General features: G+C 43.0%; 1 protein-coding gene across 6 annotated transcripts in view; it reads right to left on the bottom strand.

The window, feature by feature from the left end:
- The window catches only part of SMAD2 (SMAD family member 2), a 39420-nt gene extending 17204 nt beyond the window's left edge, over positions 1-22216 (bottom strand). For 2 of the 6 annotated variants that reach the window (XM_028747901.2, XM_028747905.2), the window contains exons 1-2: positions 22105-22216; positions 8608-8892 (exon numbers count right to left, since the gene is read on the bottom strand). In XM_028747901.2, the coding sequence (XP_028603734.1) occupies positions 8608-8843 (236 nt within the window). In that variant the 5' untranslated portion in view covers positions 8844-8892; positions 22105-22216. Of the gene's footprint in view, positions 1-8607; positions 8893-14139; positions 14277-21095; positions 21148-21343; positions 21859-22104 lie in introns of those variants that run through there. The other 4 variants (XM_028747902.2, XM_028747904.2, XM_028747903.2 and 1 more) reach the window with 4 other exon arrangements.
- Between the last annotated feature and the right edge of the window lie 3375 nt (positions 22217-25591).

Genomic DNA, 25591 nt, shown 5'->3' with positions numbered 1-25591 from the left:
AATTATGGTTGAATTCTAGATGGCACTGGCTTACCCTAGTATTGACAGCAGCCACAAATGACCTTTTAAAATATAGAAAATATTTTAGCTGCTATCACTAGGACCTATAGATGTTCAATTCACCAGATTCCAAGGAGGTCCCACAAAACAGTCCGGAGTGTGTGTGTAGTTTTGTCTGTTGCTCACATGCCTAATCTACACCCTTGCAGTCCCAGGGTGTGGGCTGAAGGCCCATGAAAAAACCAATTTGTTGAAGCAAGGCAATTCTGGATTTAGTTAGTGCCTGGATATGCACTGGTTCCGTGACAAAAGAAAGGAATAATATAGATGTAAGAAAATTAAATATTTAAGCATTGCGCTTGACTCCAACCTCACTGAAGCCCCCTGGAAATAAAATGAGGCTGTCGCGCTTTATTTCTGCATTTCATTCATTTTCTGTATTTCATTAAGTTAACTTTCTGGGAAAGTTTCGTACGCAGACCACAAGGACACTTCTGAAAAACAGTCTCTGAAGTGTCTCAAGCCCACAAGACCATTTTCTCCCTTTGGAAGAAGCTTCCAAAGCAGCTTTTCGTTTGGCACGCAGTTTTAGAGGAATGGTTTTGGAAATTAGTACCTGCTAAGGTTGGCCAGAACTTCCTGTTGACTCGCTAAGTTTTTAGAAAGCCCCTCACCCAGTTAAAAGAAAACTGAGCAAAGGTTCCGGATGCCAGAAATCACTATATGTTTTTGCTATTCTGACGCTACCTGGCTAACTGAAAATTTAAAGTTCAAGTAATACAAACTCATTGCCAAAACAACAACTTAGCCCAAACTTTTGTGTTTTGTAAGTATTTACTAAAAGCTCTAATAAGGCTATTTATGCTGGTACCCTGAATCAGAAATACTATTTTAGAAAAGACAATACATATTCCCCGAGAGTGGGCTGATTTTGAAAGGCTTGTTTATACATACATCCCTACTATGGCAGGTCCAAATATGTAATCTAATATGGGAGGGTCCTATATGTGCACTCTTTGTGAGTAAGGCTTTAATAGCCAGTTATCTCTGCTTCAAATGGTTTCCAGAATCTCCTGACTCCACTGCGTTGGGAGGAAGACAAAAATTGAGCGGTCAAAGGCAGTGTTTCTTTCTACCATAAAACTTTGGGGGAAATGTCTCAGGAAACGAAACACAAATTCAGTTGCGATTCTATGCTTCAGATTCTAGTATGAGCACACAAAGGCCCTGATGATGGAGAATGACACATGTTTCAGTTCTACCCATAACGCTTGGAAAGCAAAGCTGGAAGGTCTATTACATATATATCTGGGGTCACTAGACAGAATGGGTTAACTCCCAGAGCAGTAACTGTGGGAAATGTTTAAGCATCGGAGGAAGAAGAGCAAAAATGAGGGCACTCCTTTAAACATCAAAGGACTATGACGACCTTCCACGCGTGTCATATGAATTTGAGAATGCTAATTATAAGGAGCTGTTTGCAAGAGCCTGCAGTAAATGGAAACTACTTTTAAAATTCACTGCTCTTGAAGCATTGACAGAGCTGCCACGAAGCAAATCCTTCAACAGTGGTTGCCTTAGCAAGTTTCTTAGGAGAGTACAGAGGTGATAATAAGGTGCACAACGAAAGATGTGCAGACGAAAGATGTATTTAAGCATAATTTGACAAGCTGCAATGATGAGCATCAGATTGTGCGCTACAGTTTTTCACATTTGCCTCCTTTCAGATATGCAACGCAACTCTCGGAAACCGCCAGATAAAGTTTGGGCTGTTGCTACTGCCTGGTTAGAACTAGCCTCCTTTCCTGCTGGTGAAGAACAGGAAGTAGTAAGCATTACTTTAGGTCCAACTAATAATTCACTGTTCTAGGAGCCTCAGTCATCACTTCCCAGAAAACCAAGGGAGATTTGCATGGGGAGAACAAGCAGGATGTGTGCTTAACCCTTCTCACACAATTTTTCTCCACTTGGTGTGGCAAATGTGAAGCAGCTGTGGGATTGCAGAGGCAAGCATCTTTTTTCCTTGCTGTACACTGAAGCAGCAATAACAGGCTTCCAGACCTGTGTTCCGCAGGAAACCGCAGACCTAAAACAAAAGATAGGAACAGAAGTGTATGCATCCCTCCCTATCTTAGCCCAAGCAGGTCCTGTGGCATTTCAAGACTAACATTTACTGTAGAATGAGCCACAACGAGAACGAGACTGGAAGTCTTGTGTGGTCTCCTTTATTAGAATTCTCATAGTCTACCAATGTGTTTTACATTTACAACCCTGAGCGTGCATACTCAGGATTTATTAATTAAGACATAACTCATCTATGTTAAGTGACCTTCAGTAAACGCTCTTGTTCAGCCATAATTACTTTTGCACGAACAGACCTAAGCCCACTTAGTCCAGCATTCATAGAATTGTAGAGTTGGAAGGGATCCTGAGGATCATCTAGTCCAACCCTCTGCAATGCAGGAATATGTAGTTGTCATATGGGGATTGAACCTGCAACCCTGGTTATCAGCACCACACTCTAACCAACTGAGCTATCCAGGCATTCTTTGTAAGGATGCCATCACTAAGCCAAAACTGGCCAGTAGTCCAAGATTAGGTTACAAGGCACCTTCTGTCCACCAATGGACAAAAGTCTACTTCATCATATGAAGTTTCAGAATGTCGGCAAATACAGAAATGGTTCCAGATGAGCGAGGGGGATTACTGTATTTTTTGCTCTACAAGATGCACTTTTTCCCTCCTAAAAAGTAAGGGGAAATGTGTGTGCGTCTTATGGAGCAAGTGCAGGCTGCGCAGCTATCCCAGAAGCCAGAACAGCGAGAGGGATCGCTGCACTCCCTCTCGCTGTTCTAGCTTCTGGCTTAGCCGCGCTCTGTCCCTTCCTCCACCTCCCAGAAAAGCCCCCAAGAGCCGTGCTCCCTTTAAAGAGCGTGCGGCTCTTGCTGGCTTTTGTGGGAGGTGGGGGAAGTGACAGAGCGCACAGCTCTGTCCCTTCCCCCACCTCCCGCAAAAGCCCCCAAGAGCCGCGCTACCTTTAAAGAGCTGTGCAGAGCATGTGTGCGGCTCTTGGGGGCTTTTCCCCGAGGAGGGAGCAGGGCAACCTGTCAGTGATGCTCCATGCGGCTCGTGAAAGGGAGCGCTGAGCAGAGCCTGGGATGCATACAGGCTCTGCTCAGCGCTCCCTTTAAAGAGTATTTTTTTTTCTTGCATTCCCCCTCTAAAAACTAGGTGCGTCTTATGGAGCGAAAAATACGGTATTATTTATTAATTAAATTTGAATACTGCCCTTCATCCAAAGATCACAGGGCAGTTCCCAACATAAAGATAAAAAATGAGAACGCAAAATGCATAATAAAACAAAAACCAACCAATAAACACATTTAAACGTTAATAGAATGTTAATCAGTCCCTAAAAGTAGATCCATTACCAAAGGGGCATTAAAGCCAACTGCATTTGTATCTCACCTTTCCTCCAAAGAGACTGAAGGAGCAAACTATGATTTTCTCCCTCCGTGTTATCATCGCAAGGACACTGTGAAGTTATGTCAAGAGATAAGGACTGGCCCAAGCTCACACAGTGAACTTCATGGTCAAGTGGCGGTTTGAGCCTGTGTCTCCCCAATCCTACTCCAACACTCCACCCACTACACCACACTGGTGCTCTCTAGTGGTTCAGCACACTAAACCATTACTGGTTGTTGCTCTGCTTAACAAACACCTACTTCAAATGGGGGTACTACAAACTTAGCCTACCTAGGGATAAGAATTGTCAAATCTCTACTCCAAATGTCTCTCATATAAAGCATCAAGGAGGAGTACAACAAATTATGCATAGAAGAACAATGAAGGGCAACAGAACACCACGAAGTAATTAGAGAGACCCACCTTTTGTGACTATCCAAAAACCATGCTGTAAATTACTAGCCAGATAAAGAGTCAAGAGTAGCTCTGCACTCAGCCTTCACTTTCATTCATTCATTCATTCATTCATTCAATTTGCATGCCTTACTGACCCAGTAATCCACTTCCTCATTTCTCAAACTAGTAGCCTGTGTGGTTACTAAAGGTGCTTTCCCTGGATATGGTATATCATAAAAAGACACAAGGTATTTTTATGTACCAGCATAACAATATACACCTAAAGTGATAAAGTACCTAATATCACCTTACTAAATAAAGAGGATCGTGGCTATCAGGATTTAGCACCATTTTAGTTGCTTTTAGGGCTGCAACATTGAATCCACTGGTTATGTTAACCCACTTTAGCACAAATGTAGAGGCTCCAAGTTGCTCTTCAGTGGTTCTTTTTGCCGCTGTGACATAGTTTGTCCAATGGTTTAAGGCTCATTATTTGTCCATGACAGCAAGTTCTGACAACGCACTAAAGACAAACTATGTTCAGTGCAGTGCAAGCTCCTATCCAAAAGCCCACACATTTGGTTATGGTTTGGTTTAACATTGCAAGGCTTCATGTCCTTCCATGACTGTCAGTCTGCATGGGTGAGTCATGCCTGAGGCTCTCTGGAAAGCAGCCAGGACATCTTAGGATACCGCTTTTCCTGGACAAGGTGTGCTTTCCGGCGATCTAAGGCAATTACTTACAAGAGAAAGCAGAGAGCATCCAGTTTACCAATCTGTCACTAGAGGCCGAGACAGCTTGCTTTTCTTTGTGAAACCGCACTTATACCTACACACACAAACACACACAGCATGAATCAAGTTGATTCACAAATGAGAAGGGGAAATGTCCTTCGACTCTGGTGCAAATGCACCCAAGACCCCAACAGCTTTATGAAGTTTATTCAAAGTTTATTATTTGCAGTGTTCGAAACTCCCATTGTTCTAGGCACATTTTGCAACAGGGAATTTCATTAGCGCAAGCAGTTTCTGAGCTCTGCGTGCAGTACTGTGCCTAAGATTTCAGATTAAAGCTGCAGAGTAGAAGGAAAGAAGGACCTTTTTCTGCCTCCCCACTTCCAGTTACTCTCTGAAGACTGGAGAACAGACCCTCTTAAGAATTTTAGGGGGGTGGGCAGGGGAAGGACTGGATCATGTGAAAAATGAACAAAATATTTTAGCTGCAGTTCATTCATTTTCAGCTTTGCATTCTTCTTATTAAAAAGGCACGCCTAGACGTTCCATTGTTGCACTCATCACCTAGGTTTAAGGTGCTATTTAGCTCCTAGCTTTCATATCTCAGTTTCTTGCACTGATTATTTGGAGCGGTCAGTGGAAAATGCCAAAGCAAAACTGTTAAGAAATGGGGATGAGAGTTTGGAAATATTTAATGCATTTCTAAAAGCAAATTTAGACCAGACTGTAACAGAAAAAAACATATCCAGACATAAATTAAAAGGAAATCAAATTAAATTAAAACAGGATTGCCAAATATACAGGAATTTCAGATGAACAATGAAATAATTTTTTTGCAGCAGGGTGTTAACGTAAAATAAAATTTCTACATGGTTTTGTACAGCTGACATTACTCCTCAAAAGAAGATAAACTGTGAAGTCAGTAGTACCTGTGGGAAATGTGGGAAACTTTTCCTTTTCCTTCACACATGGAGTTATACAAACACTATATCTGGAAGAAGTCTGTAGCTCAGACAAGATGGTTTGATACTCTATACTACCAACCCTTTATATACTTTACTTGGGCATTTTAAAGGAGTTATAAGATGCAAACATCTGGAGTTAGTAAGAAACCTCCTAACAGCAACAAAGATAATTATACCTACTAAGTGGAGACCATATAGTGGCATATAGCCTCAGTGGTTAAGTTAACAACTTTTGTTCATTTGAACAACTCTGGATATCAATTATTTATATTAAAATATAATGCTGATAACAAGTATCTGCCTTACTGGTGTGAAATATTGTTAAGATCCAGATTAACAATCTCTCTCTCTATATATAGTTACTATGTTTGACTGTTATATATTATGAATTTATTATTTTATTGGTATAGTTTGTTTTGTATATCTATAATTCATTAAAAATCAAGGTTAGCTGGCTCAATTATTGCTAAAGATGGTCAATTGTAATGAACTTATGTAGTAGTTATTGCAGGTTTTTTGTTATTGATGAACTCTAAATAAAGTAGAGTTTTCAAAAAAACAAGATCACTGGCTCAGCTATGAAGACAAGGTTATTTTAATTAGGCTCTATGACGGTCAGTTCAAGAAAATAGTTCAGAGTACAGTTTGGCAGAATCTCAGCTGTTGATGAAGCATCCTGTATTATCTGATCTTTCCCCTTTAAATTAAAATGCAGTTATTTTAAAACCTTTTTGTATTCTTCATAGGCTCTGGATAGGAGTTTCCATCTAAGTTGAAAGTGAACGGGGGGTGAGAATTTGCAAGAACTCTGGAAACAGTTTTCTAATAAATAGCTTGAACCTTCAGGAGACAAATAAGCAACTTTGTGTTTTATCTTCACTGAGCAACAGCATATGACTTGTTTGTGACCACATTTGAAACCCTTGGTTTGTTTTCCATGTTAGACTGAAGTTCTGCAATTGGCTTGATGTGAACCATATGACTGATTGCTAATTATGTCCCATAAATCTGTCTTTTAAATTTAGAAATGGAAAACCAAGAGTAAGATTAATTAAATTTCCAACTGCAGCTACCAAATGATCCACTAGTGTCAACAGGAGGGCAAAACATGGAAGAAGGTGACACAGAGAAACTCTATAGAAGTAAGCAAATGAGCCAGCAGCTTTATTGACTTTGTGATGTTTGGGTTACTTGCTTGCAAAGGAATTAGACTAAGATCTCAAGCATAGAGCTGTCAAACATATGGTCCAAGGACTGAATCCAGTTTGTTCTACACCATGGACTTTGGAGACTTTGCCAACTCTAAATTTAAAAAAGCAAGATCACTCCCATATGTTAAATTGGGAGTCTTAAGACCACATAAAAATGAAAGCTCGAAGAACATGCCACCCTACAGGATTATATTAGTCTTTTGAAAACAGAGTTGGTGGTTATTATTGTACTTGTCTACATTTAGAACAAAAGAACTGATTAGGGATAGTCATAGGTCTAGCCCAGGCATAGGCAACCTCGGCCCTCCAGATGTTTTTGGGACTACAATTCCCATCATCCCTGACCACTGGTCCTGTGAGCTAGGGATGGTGGGAGTTGTAGTCCCCACACATCTGGAGGGCCGAGTTTGCCTATGCCTGGGCTAGTGTCTCTTCAAGGAAGCCATGCTTCTGGCTTACCACCTGTAGTGGCTAACAAACCTGTGCCCAACATAAATAATTCCATGGCGTGTAATTCCATAAACTAGGATGTTTTTATCATCCACTCCACTTATTTATAAAATTTTGAAGGTTAAAATTATTATTTAAATAATTTGTCCAGTAAATAACAGTTGTAATAAATCACATCAAAATGCAAAATATTGTGCATCCAGATTTAACAGTCTTATTAGCATTTGGGCCTACTGAACCCAGTGCTATTTAAATCCTGAGTGGGTCGCTAGAAGAGGAATACACCTTCTGATAAACAGGCAATCCTCGTTTTGCGTGGGATATGTTCCAGACCCCCACGCGTGTTGGTAGGGCCCGAGTAAAGTGTTCCATTCTTTTAGTAACATTTTCAGGTTCAGTGCTGTGTGCACATGCGCAATCACACGTCAATTGGAAGTGCATAAATCAGTCATTGCCTGCACATTTACCCTTCAAACCATGAAGAATACTTGCCACTTGTTTCTATATTTGTAACCTTTTAACAAAAAGGGCAACAATGTTTCCAAAGAGCTTTTTATATATCCAATAACATCGTATCAATGAATTAATCTTGCCTACATTTTTTAACAGCCATAAATAATTTGTAATATAAAAGAGGAAACAATTCCTTTGCAGAAACAACGGTGCCTCTTCCTCAGTAATACCTGATAAATATATAGATGAACAATTGTCTAAACAAAATTGTATACCAATTTACTCAATCTGGGCTAACACAGTTCCTTCTCTTCTACTTTCTTAACTTTTATAATGGACTTTGCATTCTAACAATGCTAGCACCTTAGTTATACTTATGACCTTCAACTGCTGTGAGCATAACTTTAAAATGTGTGAAGTCATGAAGGAATCCGATCCTGGTGGATACCTGTGCTGCAAAGAATACTTTCCACTTCACCATACATGAAGCTTTCCTTTCTTATGCTGAGAGCACCAGAAGGATGTTCCAGAAATCCAAACACAGGACAAGCAGACATTCTGGAACCGAAACAGACAAACTAAGACCCATTCATATCGTGAAAACGTAGTTTTATACCGCTGAAACAAGACCAGTGCATAAAACTTTAGGATGGCATTTACACATGGCTAGCGAACTGAAGTGTTAATGTGTCTTTCTAGGAATACACATGTCGGTAGAGCAAGAAATCTAGGTAATACAATTTAACTATCCCAGCTACTTCTTAGAAAGAAAATGTAGTTAGCTTAAAATACAGGCAAAATAAGGAAAGTAAACCCATGTAAAAAGGTATTTGTACCATTAAATACCTTGCTGAAGGACTTTTTATTTAGTTTAAGACTTAAATTGCTGTTTGCTTTGGCACTGATTTGTTTCCGATCTATAGAGTTCTTACCTTGGTATTGTAACACATTTTGTATTGCAATTTTGAGTGGTGATTGCTTTTTCAAGCTCATCCAGTTGTCCTGTCTTCTTGAGCTTCTTCACCAAACTTTTCACTGCTTTCTCACACCATTTTTCTTCCTGACCATTCTGCTCACCCCCACCGGCACCTCCTGAACCAGTGGCAGACTTCTTCCATCCCAACAGTCTCTTCACAACAGGTGGAGTAAACGGTAATATAGACGACATGGCCCAGATGTGGCTCAACTTATGCAATGGTTTAGCTGCCCTTTAGAACCTATGGAAAGAAGAAATCTATTAGAAGGTTTAAGGAAGAACACTGCCTGATCTTTCATCTAATCTAAACAGTTCTGACCACAGTACTTCTCTTTTAAGAATGAGCACCCACATTCCCATTTGCACCTACTTGCTGAAGCTTAACTTCAACTGAAACCAGGAGGATATGCAAGAGAGCCCTATGCATGCTTTAGTCTACGCAATTCTGAGGGGTTTTACTCCACAGTAAATGGGCATAGAACTGTAGCATTAATTAGGCATAACTCATCATTCAGTTGTGCCTAGAAAATGTATGCATGATTTGCTACAATTCACCAATCCTTGTAAACAAGTTCCCAAGCAACATCCTATGCATCACTGCAAGCAACAGATTTAAGCAGAAATTTTTAAAAAATTACTTTTCCTGAATTTCAGCTTATCACGTCTATTTTGCAACTAGGGGAGACAGATTTTTCCTTTGAATTGGTGTTTAAAATACTAGAATGGTATGGCATGTGTGTCTTCTGGTCCTTCCAATACATCTTGGGAAGGTCTTTTTATACATTTTAAATAAATTCTAAAACTCAAGAGTAACAGGGGGGAAAGGTTGCCCATTTCTGTGTCAAGGCCAGCTACAAGAGTGCTGAATGTGTGCATAATGCTTTGTCACAGCGCAATGTGCTAGCCACTCTCAGCAAAGTCCATTATCAGAGTCTCTGTATTCATTTTACTGATTACAAAGCTCAATCAATGAGGATAAGTCTGAAAACAAGTTTCTGGTTTTCATGACTGCAGTTACATTTGATTATGTGCAATCTTTGCAAACGGTTGCAGTGTCAAGACACCACAAGCTTCTACACCTTCCTCACACATCTCTCCTGTTCAGAGTTTATTAGTTGTTTGCCAAAAAAATTCAGGAGAAACCTCAGCTATTGGGATTTAAATAGAGCATGGAGATCTGGTTTATTCACACAAAAATAGAATGCAGAATTCAGTCCTGAGGACTAAGGTTTAATTAACTGCAGAATATGAACTCTGCTGTATAGCACTGAGAATTATGCAATTGGCCATCCTTCTTCACCACTCCTTTGGCAAGCATGGCAATTCCCTGTTTTCCTCTTCCTCTTGAAATGGGGGGGGAGGGGAGAGGATTGGCCCAGGGACCTTGCATCTATGTCTCCCAAGCTCAGTGTAAGGAGAGGTACAAGATCCCACCTCTCCCACAATCAAGACCACATGTTTTTGTGAATGTCTGATTTTGTGAATGTCTGATCTGTGGCGACATCTCTTTTCTTCCTGCCATTGGGGTCCAGCACGTCCACTCTATTGGATTGCAGAAAACATTTGTATCATGAAACCTCCTGCCATCACCCAAAACTACACAGGGGCAGGTGCATTCAGAGTAAAAATGATGTTTACCCTTTAGTAAAAGAAAGCAATGCCTTTAAATAACAGATTTCTAATAAATTTTGTTTTATCTTTAAAAAAAAGAAGGGGTGGGTGGAAGGAAATCTGTTTTCCTAACGTTGAGGAAGAAGTGGACTCTTTCTACTCGGCTGCTGCAGGTGACTCTAGAAAAGCTTGAACTTGGTATTAGACAAAACAGTGCCAAATCAAGCTTGTGCCCTATTTCTCCTGCAAGTGCTCCAGTAATAGGGCGAAAAAGAAAGAGAGAAACAGAAGGCCCCAGCTTGCACTCCTCTACACAAGCACGGTGAGGAAAAATGGAAGTTGGGGGAAACCAGCAGTATGCAGGCGGGAGGCAGTGGAGGACAGAAGTGCCTGGTGTGCTCTGGTCCATGGGGTCACGAAGAGGCGGACACGACTAAACAGCAACAACAAGCAGTATGCTGAACGGAAGGGACCCCTTTGTTCAGGAATCTCAGCTAAAGCATCCATACCAGATGGCCTTCCAACCTCTGCTTAAAATGTTCCAAAGGGGAGTCCACAACCTCCCAAGGAAATCCACTCCACTGTAGAACAGCTCTTACTGTCATAGTTCTTCCTGATGTTTAGTTGGAAACTCCATTCTTGTAACCAGTTCTTTTGCAAACTACATCCACTGTGCTAAGTTCTATCCAACTACTCAACTGGCGACAAATGGGGCAAAAAAGTGCAAGCAGCAAAACCAGCTCAGCTCTGACACTACTTAGCAAAATTAAAAGGGACAACTTTCCTGTTTGAAGAAATGCTCTCATGCAAAGCATCTTGAACTGACTAAACACCCTGCAGTTAAAATTCCAACATAAAATCAAAATGTTTATAAAGGCCTTAACACAGCTATAATGAACACCATATACTAGATTTATAATGCATTTGAGAACATGCAAAATGGCCGAGGCTCACTTTAAAGTGAGATGCAACTTGCTAATGCTACAAAGCACCTCATTTCTTCAAGGGAACTGCACTTTGCATTCATTCTTTACCAAGATGAGGATCAAGTTTAACAGTACCATAAAATTAGGAAATATATGGTTATCTTTCCAGTCAAGACTAATTTAGGAGTTCTGTTGGGGAATTAATTCTCAAAGAACCTATTTTCATTCATTCCTGTGCTGTGGAAGAAGAGGTTCCATCTATAAGTTGGATATTAATAGGAACATACAGTCATACCTCGGGTTGAATGTGCTTCAGGTTGAGCGCTTTCGGGCTGCACTCCGCGGCAACCCGGAAGTAACTGCGCATGCACAGAAGCTCAAAATGATGTCACACGCATGCGCGGAAGCGGCAAGACGCGAGCAGCGCCCGCACCCTCGCGTCTCACGTTCTATTCAGGATGCGAACGGGGCTCCGGAACGGATCCTGTTCGCATCCTGAGGTACCGCTGTATATATAAAATGGGAAAGCATTTCAGACTCTCTATGGCTTGAACTGGGATTATGGAACCTTTGTCTTATTCAAAGACTAAATCGTTCCTCCGTCATCAGTTTGGTCACATACAGACTTCACATATGCTGTATGCTTCTCAATGATTATACAAAGGTAAGAGTCACATCGATTACTTCACCTACTTTTCATTTCCGGAGCAGCTTGTCACTGGCATGTGGCCCCCAGAAGCTTCCTCATAAGAAACTGTGGCCCTCTGGCTAAAAAAAGGGTCCCTCCCTCCTCCAAGCCCCAGTTTAGAAAAAAAGGCAATTGGAGGGTGGACATCAGAGAGGTTTAATAAATTGGACACAGATTCATTCAATGAAACTGATGGGCAGAGATTCAGGACAAACAAAAGAAAACACTTCCTCACAAAGCACTCCCATTTATGAAATTTGCAGCCACATAATGTGCTGATTGCCACTTACTCAGATTACTTTTAAAAGGGGGTTAGATGAATTGGAGGATGTGCATCAATGGTTAAAGTCCTGAGAATTATATGCAAATTCCAGGCCTTGGGTCCTTCAGATCCTGTTTATAGACTTTTCACAAGAGTGAAACAGGATGTTGGCCAAGCTGGATTCAGCATGAGTCCTCATGTTCTGGACCAGTCTCCCCCAACTCAGTGTCTTCCAGTCATTTTTGACTACAAACCCCATCAACCCCAGCCACCGTGGTCACATAGCTGAAGGGCAACAAGTTGGGAAAAGACTGGTTTTAAAATTTATCCAACTACTCGGTCTGTTAAACATCTAATGAAAACTGAAGGTTCCTGTCATGAATGAACGAAAAAAGGTACCACAGCAATTACTCATTTCTATTAAAAACACTCGAGGCGCTGATCAGTGTTACATATTCCAATTAACAGCCAGCAATGGAATACAAAGCAGAAAGACCACAGATACTGCATATCCACCAATAACCCAAGAGTGCTAAAAGGTCTTTAATGCTGTCTCACATTTACAGCCATATTTTTTCATTATTTGAGCTAAGGGCACTGTTCATGGGGGTTACCCTATTTCTCTCTTTTATCTTTACACAACAACTGTCTGAGATACATTAGGCTGAGAGTGTGACCCAGTGTGTCGGAGTGTGAAGTCAGGTAACCCAGTGAGGTCCACGAACAAGGAGAACTGGAATTCATGTTCCCTAGCCAAATTCCAGCACCAAAAGTTAACCCATGAAGGTCCAATTAGAAAGTAAAATTTGGTATCTTGGGAAATAAGGGAAACACACAGAAAGGTTTGGAGAACATCTCAAATGGAACAAGAAACTTCATGCTGTAGGATGGATAACAAGAGATGAACAGAAGGAGCCCTTGACCACATGGGCACTCTACCAGTGTAAGTCGCATTTCCTCCCTGCTGAATATAGTGCCGGAGCATTCTCTTTTAGCAGACTCAGCCGCTCAGAAATACCCTTCAGCTGCTAAGCAGAGACAAAATTATTCGATCATTCAAGCTGCCAGAACATGAGGGCTCCCAACTCTGAAGAGCAAATAGAACATTTCTTGGATTACTATAGACCAGTGTTTCCCAACCTTCTTCCTTGTGACTGAGGCCCCCTTTCGACCTTGTTTCCTTCCTGTGCCCCCCCCCCGTCCTACTGGTAGAAAGGTAGCTATTTAAATGTTTTGTTTGTAAATAGAACATTTTTTATCTATAAGTTTTATAATTTATACAAAATACATTTACATAAAATGATAGGAATATAATGAAATATTGCTGAAGCAGGGGAAAAATAGAATCATAGAGCTGGAAGGGATCCAAAGGGTCATCTTTCTAGTGCAACCCCCTGAAACGTAGAAAACTCAGCTAAAGCATCCATGACAGATGGTGTAATGGGATGATGAGCTGCTTGTGCGTGAAATGCAAGTCCCTCAGAGTTTGATCAAGTCCTCAAACCTCTGCCTACGACGGAGCCCCTCCAGCATGGCTCCGTCAGTCGCTAGCAGAATCCGAAAGTGGTCTCTTACGGAATCTCTTCCAGCATAAAAGCTCCTTAACGGAAACACGTCTTCTGGACTCTCGGCGTGACAGTTTCCGGCGAGGAGTGGGTGTCCCTATAGGAGGTCTTGAAACCTCCCCACTGTTTTCGCTGGAAGTGTCTCTGAGCCATCCCTCCGACTCACTTTCCCCTGGAGCCCCTCCTCTCCCCCTGCTGGTTCCCTCTTCTGCTGCTAAGTCTGTCTCAACCTCAGGGAGCCCTTCCACCTCCTGTCCTTCCGATGGCAGTTCCCTGACAGATGGCCATCCAACCTCTGCTTAAAAACCTCCAAGGAAGGAGAGTTCAGAACCTCCCAAGGGAGTTCTATGTTCTATGTATTACAAAAACTAAACACTTATTTGACCCCAGTTATTTGACACCTAATAAAATTGCCTCTCTCCACATAGGTACCAACCTGAAGCCAATCCAGAATTCACTGTGGAGGCCCTTATGTTTGTACCACCACCAAATAAAGTCCAGGCTGCAAGACTCATAACAGGACTTCTCAGTGGTGGAACCCTGATTGTGGATTCCTCTCCTCTCACTCCTTCCCCAACCTGAGGAAGGCACTGACAGCAGTTAGTTTTTGGCACCAGGACTTTTGAACTTTGAATACTGGAGAAGGACAGATGGAGGAATGTCAGATACAGAATTAAATTCTGAATGTTAGCAGATAATTTTTTTCAATATACCATTTTATGTAGTTTTGTATGTTGAGACCTGACCAACAATGTAAATTTTACAAACAAATAAAATTAAAATTAACACCTGAAGGGTCACAGGTTAGCTACCTCTGGCTTATACAATAAAGTAAATATAATTTCTGATGTACTTCAAAGCTGGCCTTAAACTATCATGCAGATCTTCAGACCACAGCAAGGGGCCTGGCCACAAAATGTAGAAAGAGAAGGGTATAAATAGAAAGTAGCATGAAAAGGGAACTGGTTTCACTAGTGCTCTCAAAGCGTTCAAACTGCCTTTGTTATAGTAGTCACAATGTACGTCAAAAAGAGAAACCATTTGTTCACTTTTACTTCTTGGTCATTTATGGGGCAGAACGACATTCTTATCAAGTATCTATAAACCAGAACAAACCAACAACTGAAGTCAACAATTTGCCTCATCAATTCACAGACTTCAAAGATTATTATTTTAACTTTTAGGCACCTCTATTTCTTGTAGTCGACCAGAGATCACAAATACCACAACTACTTTCTACTTCATGGAACAACTAATCCTATCTCATGACTTGCAGCAATTCAGTTTAACAGGTCAACAATTACAAATATTCTAACAAAGTAAGCTTAGGTATTGTCTTGTGGATTTAGAATAGAAGTAATTAAATCCAATTTGGAAAGCAGAATTTACAGCTCACTTAGCAAGTCAAACCCCTAAAGGGATGCTTCCAATTACAGAATTTACATGCATGGTCCAATAAGGTAATACAATGTACATCTGAAAACCCTTAAATTGTTTAAACAATAGCCCAGTGTACAAAACCTGGTATAAACTTTTCTGCATTCATCTACAGCAGGCATAGGCAAACTCAGCCCTCTAGATGTTTTGGGACTACAACTCCCATCATCCCTAGGTAACAGGACCAGTGGTCAGCGATGATGGGAATTGTAGTCTCAAAACATCTGGAGGGCCAAGTTTACCTATGCGTGATTCACAGGCACTGTTCACATGATTAAAGGACAATACTTGATCCAGATGCCACTTTTCCAGAAGTAAGAGAGGGAACCTAGACATGGTTGTATATTCCGATACTGCCATTAAGTTTTTTTAAAATAATAATAGTAATAATAACAATAATTTTATTGTTTATACCTTACCCATCTGGCTGGTTTCCCTAGCCATCGTGGGCAGCTTACAGCACATATAAAAACATAGTAAAATTATATCATAATAATTATATCATTCACCAACAGTGTAACAGTAAAACTTATGCCTTTTCACATTTAGCCAACAGAATATCCACTTACACTACACTGTATTATCAATTTCAAAATACTATCACCACTTTGTGTCTATTTCCCATATTTCTCAGTACTTCTTATCAAAGCGAAGAATTCCAGGATGGCCATTAACCAGTTATCTCAGAAGTGGGGAAACAAAGCAAAGTAGGAGTGAAGTAGTGGGGAAAACAGAAGCAGATAAGTAGCAGCTGGTGTACTCAAGTCACTTCTCAGTGGTAATAAGAGAGGGGAAGGTTAGGGTGCATATTATAATTGGAATCTTGGCTCAAAATAATGAGCATCACTCTAAGGTGCAAGTGGTCAGCATACTATAACTCCAGACACTCACACTGTAAAGAAACTATATTTTTGGTATTCCTCTGTGAACCAGAGTGCTATAATAAATAGTTTGTTAGTTTTTTAAAGAGCACTGACCATGCTATTCACAGGGCAATAGATGGCCCCACTCACCTATCCACATTTATTCCTCACTCTCCTCCCTTCAGCATGAATGACAATTCACAGGCCCTGCTGCATCCTATCCTCTTTCCACACTATTAACACATCCTGGCCTCTTGGTGTGACAATACACAAGAGGATGCCCCCCCCATCATCACAAGGCTCAAATGTTCATTGCCATTTGCAAGAAGGGTGAGGGTTTTCACCCCTGAAATTCAGTATTTATCAACTGCTGCTAAGATAGCAGAGATAAATGCAGCCCAACACTGCCTCCATCTTCCTCCAAACCCCTCAAATAACTAGACTAGAGAGGCCTGCTAAATATACTTGTAGTCACAGGATAGGCTGGCAAAAGAGCCCTGGAACAACTCAGTAAGGCCCAGAGTCCATAACAGGGATAGCTAACTTGGTGTCCTGCGACTGCTGTTGGATTACCAACTCTCTTCGTAACTGCTTATTCCTCATGCTGGGTGGGTGGATGGAAATTACCTCTGCAGGTCAACACACCAGCTAACCTCAACGCACAGCAAGTCTGACCTTTTGCACTGCATTTCTGTCGTCTACAGTGCCTACATTTAAGAATGCATGTAAAGAGAACACTCATAAGAGATATACAGTGCAGTCATACCTTGGATCTCAAACGCCTTGCGAGTCGAACGTTTTGGCTCCCGAACGCCGCAAACCCAGACGTGAGTGTTCCGGTTAGTGAACATTCTTTGGAACCCGAACGTCCAGCGGGGCTTCTATTTAAGTACTGAGCTACTGAAAGACCATAACTCTTAATCCTCATAGAAGTCACGTGAATTAGGGGCCATCACTACATCCCGTGGTACGGAACTCAATAATTTAATAATGAACTGTGTGGAAAAGTGCTTCCTTTAGTTTGTCCTAAAACTAATTCAAATCAATCTCCTTGGTGATCTGAAGTTCTAGTATTATGTGAGGGGCGGCCCTCACGTAACACTGTGGGTAGTGAACACACCTTGCTGTCTGCTGCAGTTATGAAACTACAGTAAACACATGATTAAAGCAGTTATCAGGTGCTCAGGGATGTCATTACTCACAATGAAGCAAGGAAGCCTCATTTAACATGGCAAGGACAACCACCACCTCCTCTAGACTCTACACTGCACAGGTTGCACAGATGTTCTGTCCTTCCAAAAGAAAATGTGGCAAAAGCCCAACTCTACTCAGATGACAAGTTTGCTTAGTGAGATCCTGTACTGCTGCTTCCCTTCTTCCCAGAGTGATCTATCTAGTAGATCAGAACAGTCTCAACTTTTATACAGCCTCTTTGCAGCCAAGTGAATACTTACAGGAACATAAATTGCACCTTATGTGATGTAAGGAGCTTTCATCTTAAAAAAGTGCATCCATATGCATAAGCAGTTACTTGATATACTATAGATAAGGGATAAGCAGGTGGCAACAGCTCAGATGGGGGAGATATTGTTTTTAGCCTTCTCCTTTCCTACCCCACTTGACAGCCACCCCTTCAGGCAGGAAATGAAAGGAGAGGTCTCATTTCCTGCTTCAAGTAGTGTCTACCAGGTGTGAAGCCACGCCTCTGCCATAGCATTTGACAAGGTCCAACCACCATATTAACAAAATTTTGTTGAGGAAACAGCATAGGTTGAGCCAGGCAAAAATTAGTTCAAGCTAATCTGCCAGTGGGAGATCCAGATTCTCTTCATCCAAAATCTGGGACTGGGTGGCAGTGATGGGCATCACAACAAAGTCTTGGATCACCAAAGAGCTTAACTGTGCAAAATCAGCTCTGCAAGTGAAGAACTTTGCCATTCTTGCCTTGGGCTGTGTTTCCCAACAAGAGATAGCCACAACAAATGCCCCCTTGTTACTGGTGATGCATCAATGACAATCAAATTGCTACTGTGTCAGGGCAACAGCCACTCCCTTGATTTATTTGTAACTGTACACAGTGCCAACTTTTTTTGGGGGGGGGGGGAGAAAACGTACCATCAACATTTGTTTAATACCTCTAGCATTGGGCTACATTACTAAACTACCACTACATTTCCAAAGTCAGACACGCCAATATTCCTACCAAAAAACACTTTGATACTTGGCAATGTGAACTAGGCTATTAAACGACTAGTGGCAAATATGCACCACAGTAACTACCTATACAGATTGTTCAGTATTGTGCCTAAATGCACCATAGATGCAGACAGTAATGCTCAATTAGCGGTTTTTTGTCCTTGGAAATACAACATATTTAAAGGAATGTGGACAATATCACTGTATCAGTAAGAACAAACTATTGTCTCTTAATGGTTCTCTCTCATTTAGAACCAAATAATCTCTTGTAATAGTACTGACTATATGCATGGGTTTGTAATATCTTAAGAATTTCACATTGAACTTCACACTGAAGCAGCTCTCTGGATAGACAACTGCCATCTGAGGAATTTAAGAGTACTGGTAAGATTGCAAATTTAGACTTCCCATCAAGTGCAGAGTAAGAAGTCTAGTCTAATAACCTCCTCTTTCCACAGCACTTTTTAAAATACACAGGTGTCAAATACTGAAGTGAGAGTCATTTTAGCTAAGCTCTTGCGAGTAACTGCTTGGAGGAGGTGCAAATTCACACATGCCCCCTTCTCTGACATTATACTGCTCAGCCAAATAGGCCTCTCACATGAGCATTTACTTGTGAGAGTGAGTCAGTGAAGATGAAACTTGCAAAAGTCTAGGTAGCTCAGTATTTCTCTTGAATCAAGAAATGCAGAAGATATCTCTGTAGTTAGAACAAAATTAAGAACAAGAATTGTTTTCCCCACATTATTTTACTAAATCCATTATTTGCTAATGAAGAGAACAGTAATCAGCTCCTTAGGTTGCAAGCTCTGACCCAATCCATTTGTAAAAGCATCAAATACGAACATGCAGTATAATCCTTTTGGCACTCATAAGGACATCCTGAAAAAAACATTTCCAACAATCCTGAATACATTTCAATCTAAACTAATAAGTGAACATAGGCATATAGATTGAAATTAGAATCTTACACATTTTGACAGCTAAGTAAGAGCACCCCAAAATTTAAACAGAACACCTGACTCCTGCAACTCAGGATTAGGTAGCGTGCTGACACCTGGTCTCAATTCCCAAATTAACAACAGATTAAAAACAGATTCTCCTCATGGCCTGGGGCAAGTCTACTAAGGCTTCAACTATCAGCAATGCACCTTAACAGGGTTATTGCAAGGTCAAGCAAGCATTTGTCAAATACTTTTAATGTGTGAAATACTATTTTAAAAACATTCTCCTGCCCTTCAGAGTGCACAAAGCCAATACTCTTGTGAGAACAGAAATTTCCAGAGGAAATTATGAAAATTTACAAACTGGAGGGAAAGCAGTTCACCTCATCTTCAGACAATGCTGTCTTGCAAACACACCTAGGAAAGTTAGAGTTCAAAGAAAGATTTCCTAGCCCACATTGCCTAATAGGCCTAGGTAGCCCATTTCTATGCATGTTGGCTCAAAGTGGATCTCATCAAGTTCAATACTTTCAATTTAACTAATGTAAAGCTTCACAGCTTAGTGAGTACTTGTAACAAGACAAATAGCAACTTACAAATAACATTAAGGCAACCTTGTAAAACCACAATACATCACCTGCTTTTTGCTATTAGAACTCATTTTAAACAACAGAGGACTTTCAAAAGATTACTTCCACTCCATTTCAAGTCATTCAGTTCTTCTGTACGTCCCTCACTCCTTTGCCCAGCATGCCTATTTAAATTAAATTCTTTCAAACAGATGTTTGCTGCTTGCCACATGAGTGCATAACATGTTCACAACCTTGATCACAGCAGGTGCTCATAAGTGTGTTTTTCTAATGCATGAACTTCTGTATTTTATTTACTGGATTTATTTATATCCTGCCCTTCACCACACAGCAATTCCAAGGCAGGTTACAGTAAAAGTAAAACCACAACAGCCGTTAAATAACAAAAATAAAAATTTAAAATTCACAGCACATAATACTCAAGCTGTTCCTGCAACAATACACGGCCGCAAACTCACCTCTAATCTCATACTTAGTATGATAATCAAGACTTTGTACTGCACAAGGCAGACAAATTACTCTGGAGCACAACTTAGCTCAACAGAAATGCACTTCAAGTACATTACCTTTTACAATCAGAATCAGCCTTTCCTGTATTACAAGAACAAATCTAACCCACTCAGCAGTAAGTTAGCCTGAAGAAACTCACTTGTGTATGACCCAGCAGCCTTGACAAGAATACCAACAATTCCCAGAAGCCTCCCATGTTGACTGTCATGGCATACAGTGCTGTGCATCCCAGTCCCAATCTTTTACACATCAAATGATGTACACTGCCTTTTACAATATGGTGTGCCTGCAGATGTGACCAGCATCATATTGCTGGTTCTTTAACACACCTTGTTTCAGAAAGCCTCAGCTTTCAATTTTACAACTTACGATTAGTGCAAATGGCAAAGTGCTCAACTTCTGTGTTTGCAGAATGTATAAACACTTATCCTAATCTTGTTTTTAATGGAACCCTGGAGATAGAAGCCCTAGAACTCATTTTCTCTATTTAGGAAGAGATGTTAGATACAGTTCTCAGTCTTATTGCTTGTTTGCTAGAAGGGTGCAGGGAACAGAGAAACACCAACATTAAGAAAGGGCTGTCCTAAAAACCTAATTTGGACATTTGCTTCCTAATATTGCTGCTTTTTGTAGCACAAGTTTGAAGTAAATACTTTATTCTCAGCTGCTTCTCTACTAAGAAGAATTGTGGGAGGGGGAATTTCACCTTTTTCACCCCCACGACTGCTAAAAAAATGTTGATGGGCTTTTGCTGACTCTTCCCTCCATCCCTCCACTCCAACAACAGAAAGTGTACACAGCAATCCTTGGCACACTGCGAAGTCAATCTGTGCAACCTTTTAAAATACGCACATGGTCGTAAGGAAACACAGAATTCTGCAGCCGCTTGAATTTGCTTGCCTCTTACCCAACTAACAGCATCTAAGGAAGAGAGATAAAGAAGAAGTGGGTAATCCTAACCATGTTTACTCAGAGGTAAACCCCATCAACTTGCGGCGGAACCGACTCCTTAGTAACTGCGCCTAGGGCTGTAATCCTTTCATGCACACATTACTCAGGGGGTGGGGAGGGGAAAGCCTGAAGTCGCAACAGGGGCTTACTTCCGAGCAAACACGCCTTCCGAGGTCGGCGCTCGCACAAGCTCCCCGCGTCCACCAACTCCCAGGCACGTCCGCTCAGCTGCTGCTGCTGCTGCTTTGCTTTGTTTTCGAAGTGGTGGGGCTCGAGGACTTGTTAACCCCGCTCCTCCGGAAAGTTAAAAGCACACAAACACACACACACACCCCTCACTTTGCGCTGGGAGAGGACCCCCGGCGGGTGCTGGCTCCGAAGCGCACGCGCGCAACGGGGGAGGGAGCGGAGCAGAGAAGGGGCGGCGATCCCACGCGCGCTTCCCACCTTGGGAGTAATGAAAAAGAGTGGGGGGGGGGGCAAAGCTGACTGAATAGAAGGGGGTGCGTGTGGCCTGGCTGGCTTCCTTCCTACTAAGCTTGGTCAGAGGAGGGTGGATTTCGGGGGGGGGGGGGTCGCAGAGTACCAGCAAACAATCCTCCTCCCTTAAAAAGCCCCCCCCCCAAGAAGGAAAGTGGGGTCTTTTGAGGGGCTGGGGGGCAACACCATCACCTTCCTCCTTCTCCCCTCCCCCACCCACCCGGAGGAGGCCTCCCCTCCCCCCGCCGCAGCACCGCCTACTCCCACCACAACAAAGCGAGGGAGCCACCCCCCTCGCGCAGCCCAGGCCGCGGGGCCTAGGCCGCTGGGCGCCCCCCGCCCGCCCTTCCGGGACCCCCGGCCTGGGCGCCCCCTCCCCTCCCGCCGCCCCTCGACCCGCCGCCGCCCCGCGTCCCCCTCAGAGACCAACCTCCTCGCCCCCCGAGCTGCGCCTCTGCCACCCTCGCTCCTTCTCTCGCTGGCAGGCCCCTCTCCCTCTTCTCACCCCCCGCCCTCCCCGCGAGCTCGCCGCTCCGCGCCTGCTATTGGCTGCCGGGGAGAGGCCCCTCCCACGGCTCATCTCATTGGCCGCCGCCGCCGCCCGTCCGGGGGAAGCCGCGGCGCCGAGTGGGTAAGGAGGGACGGGAGGGGAGGGGTTTAGAGCGGCCACGCCTCCGCCGCCTCCTCGGCCCCTCCTCCCCTCCCGCTCTCTCTTGCTGCCTCAGCTCTCATTGGAAAAGCGGCGAGTGGCGGCGCCGGCCAATCGCCTCGCACGCAGCGCGCGCGGCGTCGGAGGGGAGGCGGGAGGGGAGGGAGAGGCGCCGCCCTCGCTAGGGACGGGAGGCGGAGGCGCATTGGTCCAGGCGGGTGTCAGCTTGGCCCTCCCGCCTGTTGTCGGGCTGCCTCCCCGTATTCTCAATATTTGGGGGTTGGTTGCGCCAAGGCGGGGGGGGGGGGGGGAGAAATTGGGTTGAGCTGCAAAAGCACTAGAGGTGGAGGGAAAGGAGGTCGGCGGCGAACTCCTCCGCCAGATGCGCTTCGTAACCTTCCGCGCGGGAATTGTCTCTCTCTCTCAGCGAGAAATAGGCCCCACGTCCTAAAAGCAGCAGAGCACAACACAGTTACATACAGTTTCTCAGCTCACCTTAATAAAGATAAAGACATATTATAAACACAATATGCCACAAAACAATCCGTTCCCGCCCCCCTCAGCCTGGCCCCGCACACGCCCAACATCACACCTGTGTGTGAGGTAAAATTTCAGAGACTGCGCAGAGTTATGCCTTCAGAACAAAATATGGTTTAGGAGTGTAGCTGAGGGAATGAACTCTGTCTTTTGAGGGGATTTTTTGTGAGGGGAAAACTTGGCCGTTGAAGAACCATTTCTGTCTCGGCAGTGTGCAAAAGTGTGGATGGAGGCAGATGAGGAAGCGCTCTCAAAATGTATCGCTTAGGGATGTTGTCAATGGAATAATGCAGGGCCGGGAAGCTCTGGCCCTCCGGACATTGTTGGGGCTCCCAGCGCTCTTCTGCCTCAGCCAGCATCCCCCAAGTGGTCCAAGTCGAGCTGGAGCTGAAGTCCAACAACATCTGGACATCTACAGGTTTCCCACCAAAGGGAGGGAGACAACAACAGTCATGGAGATCAAGAGTGTGGCCTAGCTCAAAGGTCTCTCAAAATTAGACTTCAGGTCAAAAGAACAGAAGAGAAGTCTAATGGATCAGGCCAGTGGCCAATGGTCCAACATCCCGTTCTCAAGATGACCAGTGGCCAACCTAGCCCTGCATCCGTTCTCAAGATGACCAGTGGCCAACCTAGCCCTGCATCCGTTCTCAAGATGACCAGTGGCCAACCTAGCCCTGCATCCGTTCTCAAGATGACCAGTGGCCAACCTAGCCCTGCATCCGTTCTCAAGATGACCAGTGGCCAACCTAGCCCTGCATCCGTTCTCAAGATGACCAGTGGCCAACCTAGCCCTGCATCCGTTCTCAAGATCAGTGTTTCCCAACCTTGTGCCTCCAGCTGTTTTTGGCCTACAATTCCCATCATCCCTTGCCACTGGTCTTGCTAGTCAGGGATGATGGGAGTTGTAGTTCAAAAACAGCTGGAGGCACAAGGTTGGGAAACACTGCTCAAGATGACCAGTGGCCAACCTAGCCCTGCATCCGTTCTCAAGATGACCAGTGGCCAACCTAGCCCTGCATCCGTTCTCAAGATGACCAGTGGCCAACCTAGCCCTGCATCCGTTCTCAAGATGACCAGTGGCCAACCTAGCCCTGCATCCGTTCTCAAGATGACCAGTGGCCAACCTAGCCCTGCATCTGTTCTCAAAATGGCCAGTGGGTATGACCTGTATGTCAGTATTCTGGCCAGCTATCAGCACAACATGATGTGAAATTAGGGGACAGGAGATGTATTTGGCTGTGATCCTTCATATTCACTTACTTTCTAAAAGATGTGTTTTTCAAAGATGGCACCCTTCAAAGATGAAGCACTCTACTCCTGAGGAGCCAGAATTTCTGAAAAAAATGGCAGTGTCATTGCCATAATTTGGTCCATAAAGGGCTATGCTATCTCTGATGATAACCATTCAAAAAGGAAATGGCTGAATAAACATCACAAGTCTTTTGCTCCTTGGGATTGCCAATGCCTTAACTGGCCCCTAGGTACAGTCTTTAATGCCAGCTTGATTTGCAACAATTCACGGGTGATAATGTACCAGAAAAAAGTGCTTCCAGCTGCATACAGTTTTTATCAAGTCCTTATTCCTTTGTAAAGTTCTAATTTCTCAGGAAATAGATTAGTTTTATGCTGAGCTTAAGTGAGATAGTTGCTGGGTAGAACTTTTCCGATTTGTTCAGAGATAACAGAAATCCCTCCTGTTGCAAAATAAACCTTATCTGAGTACCAATGAGATCTTTATCAAGAACTGGCCAAATGAACAGTCCTCCCACTCCTATTTCATCAACCCAAGAAAAGTTAGCTATTCTGTGCATGCCGAATTGCTATTATGGGGATTTAATGCACATGTTTTATATGTATGTGGCCTTATTGGTGATTGAACTATTTTGTTCAATCCTCGCCCCTCCTGATAAGCAACAGCGACTCAGCTGCTGAGAAGCTAGGGTAGCAACCAAATTTGGAATACTGTGTACGGTTCTGGTTGGCTCACCTCAAAAAGGATATTACAGAGTTGGAAAAGGTTCAGGAAAGGGCGACCAAAATGATCGGGGAAACTGAGCAACTCTTGTCAGGAAAGCTTGCAGCATTTGGGAGAGGTGACACAATAGGTTATAAAATTATGCAAGGGGTGGAGAAAGTGTAGAGAGAAAAGTTTTTCTCCCCCTCTCATAACACTAGAACTCATGGACATTCAATGAAGCTGAATGTTGGAAGGTTCAGAAGACAGGCGAACTAATGCCAGTGTACTGGAAGAAGCAAAGATCACCAGTGTCGAAGCAATGATTCTGCAACATCAACTTCGTTGGACTGGTCATGTTGTGCAGATGCCTGATTATCATCTTCCAAAGCACCTACTCTATTCCGAACTTAAAATTGAAAGTGTAATGCTGGTGGTCAAAGACTCTCTCAAGGCAAATATTAAAAAATGTAGTATAAACACCAACAACTGGTGTTTGGAGAACAGCCTTTACAAAAGGTGTTGTGGACTTTGAAGACGCTCAAACTCAGGATGAAAGGGAGAAACGCGCTAAGAGGAAGGCATGCTTGGCAAACCTTCACCATGATCAACTCCCACCCAGAAACCTATGTTCCCACGGTGGAAGGATGTGTTGGATCCAGAATTGGCCTCCACAGTCTCTTATGGACTCACTTTTAAAACCGTGTTTATGGAAGACAATCTTACTTGGCTACAAGTGATCGCAGAAGAAGGAGGAGGAGAAGAAGAAGAAGAAGA

Source organism: Podarcis muralis, chromosome 11, assembly GCF_964188315.1.
Source record: "Podarcis muralis chromosome 11, rPodMur119.hap1.1, whole genome shotgun sequence".
Lineage (NCBI taxonomy): Eukaryota > Metazoa > Chordata > Lepidosauria > Squamata > Lacertidae > Podarcis > Podarcis muralis.
The sequence above is the reverse complement of the archived record's forward strand: the minus strand, read 5'-3'. Positions and strand labels throughout refer to the sequence as shown.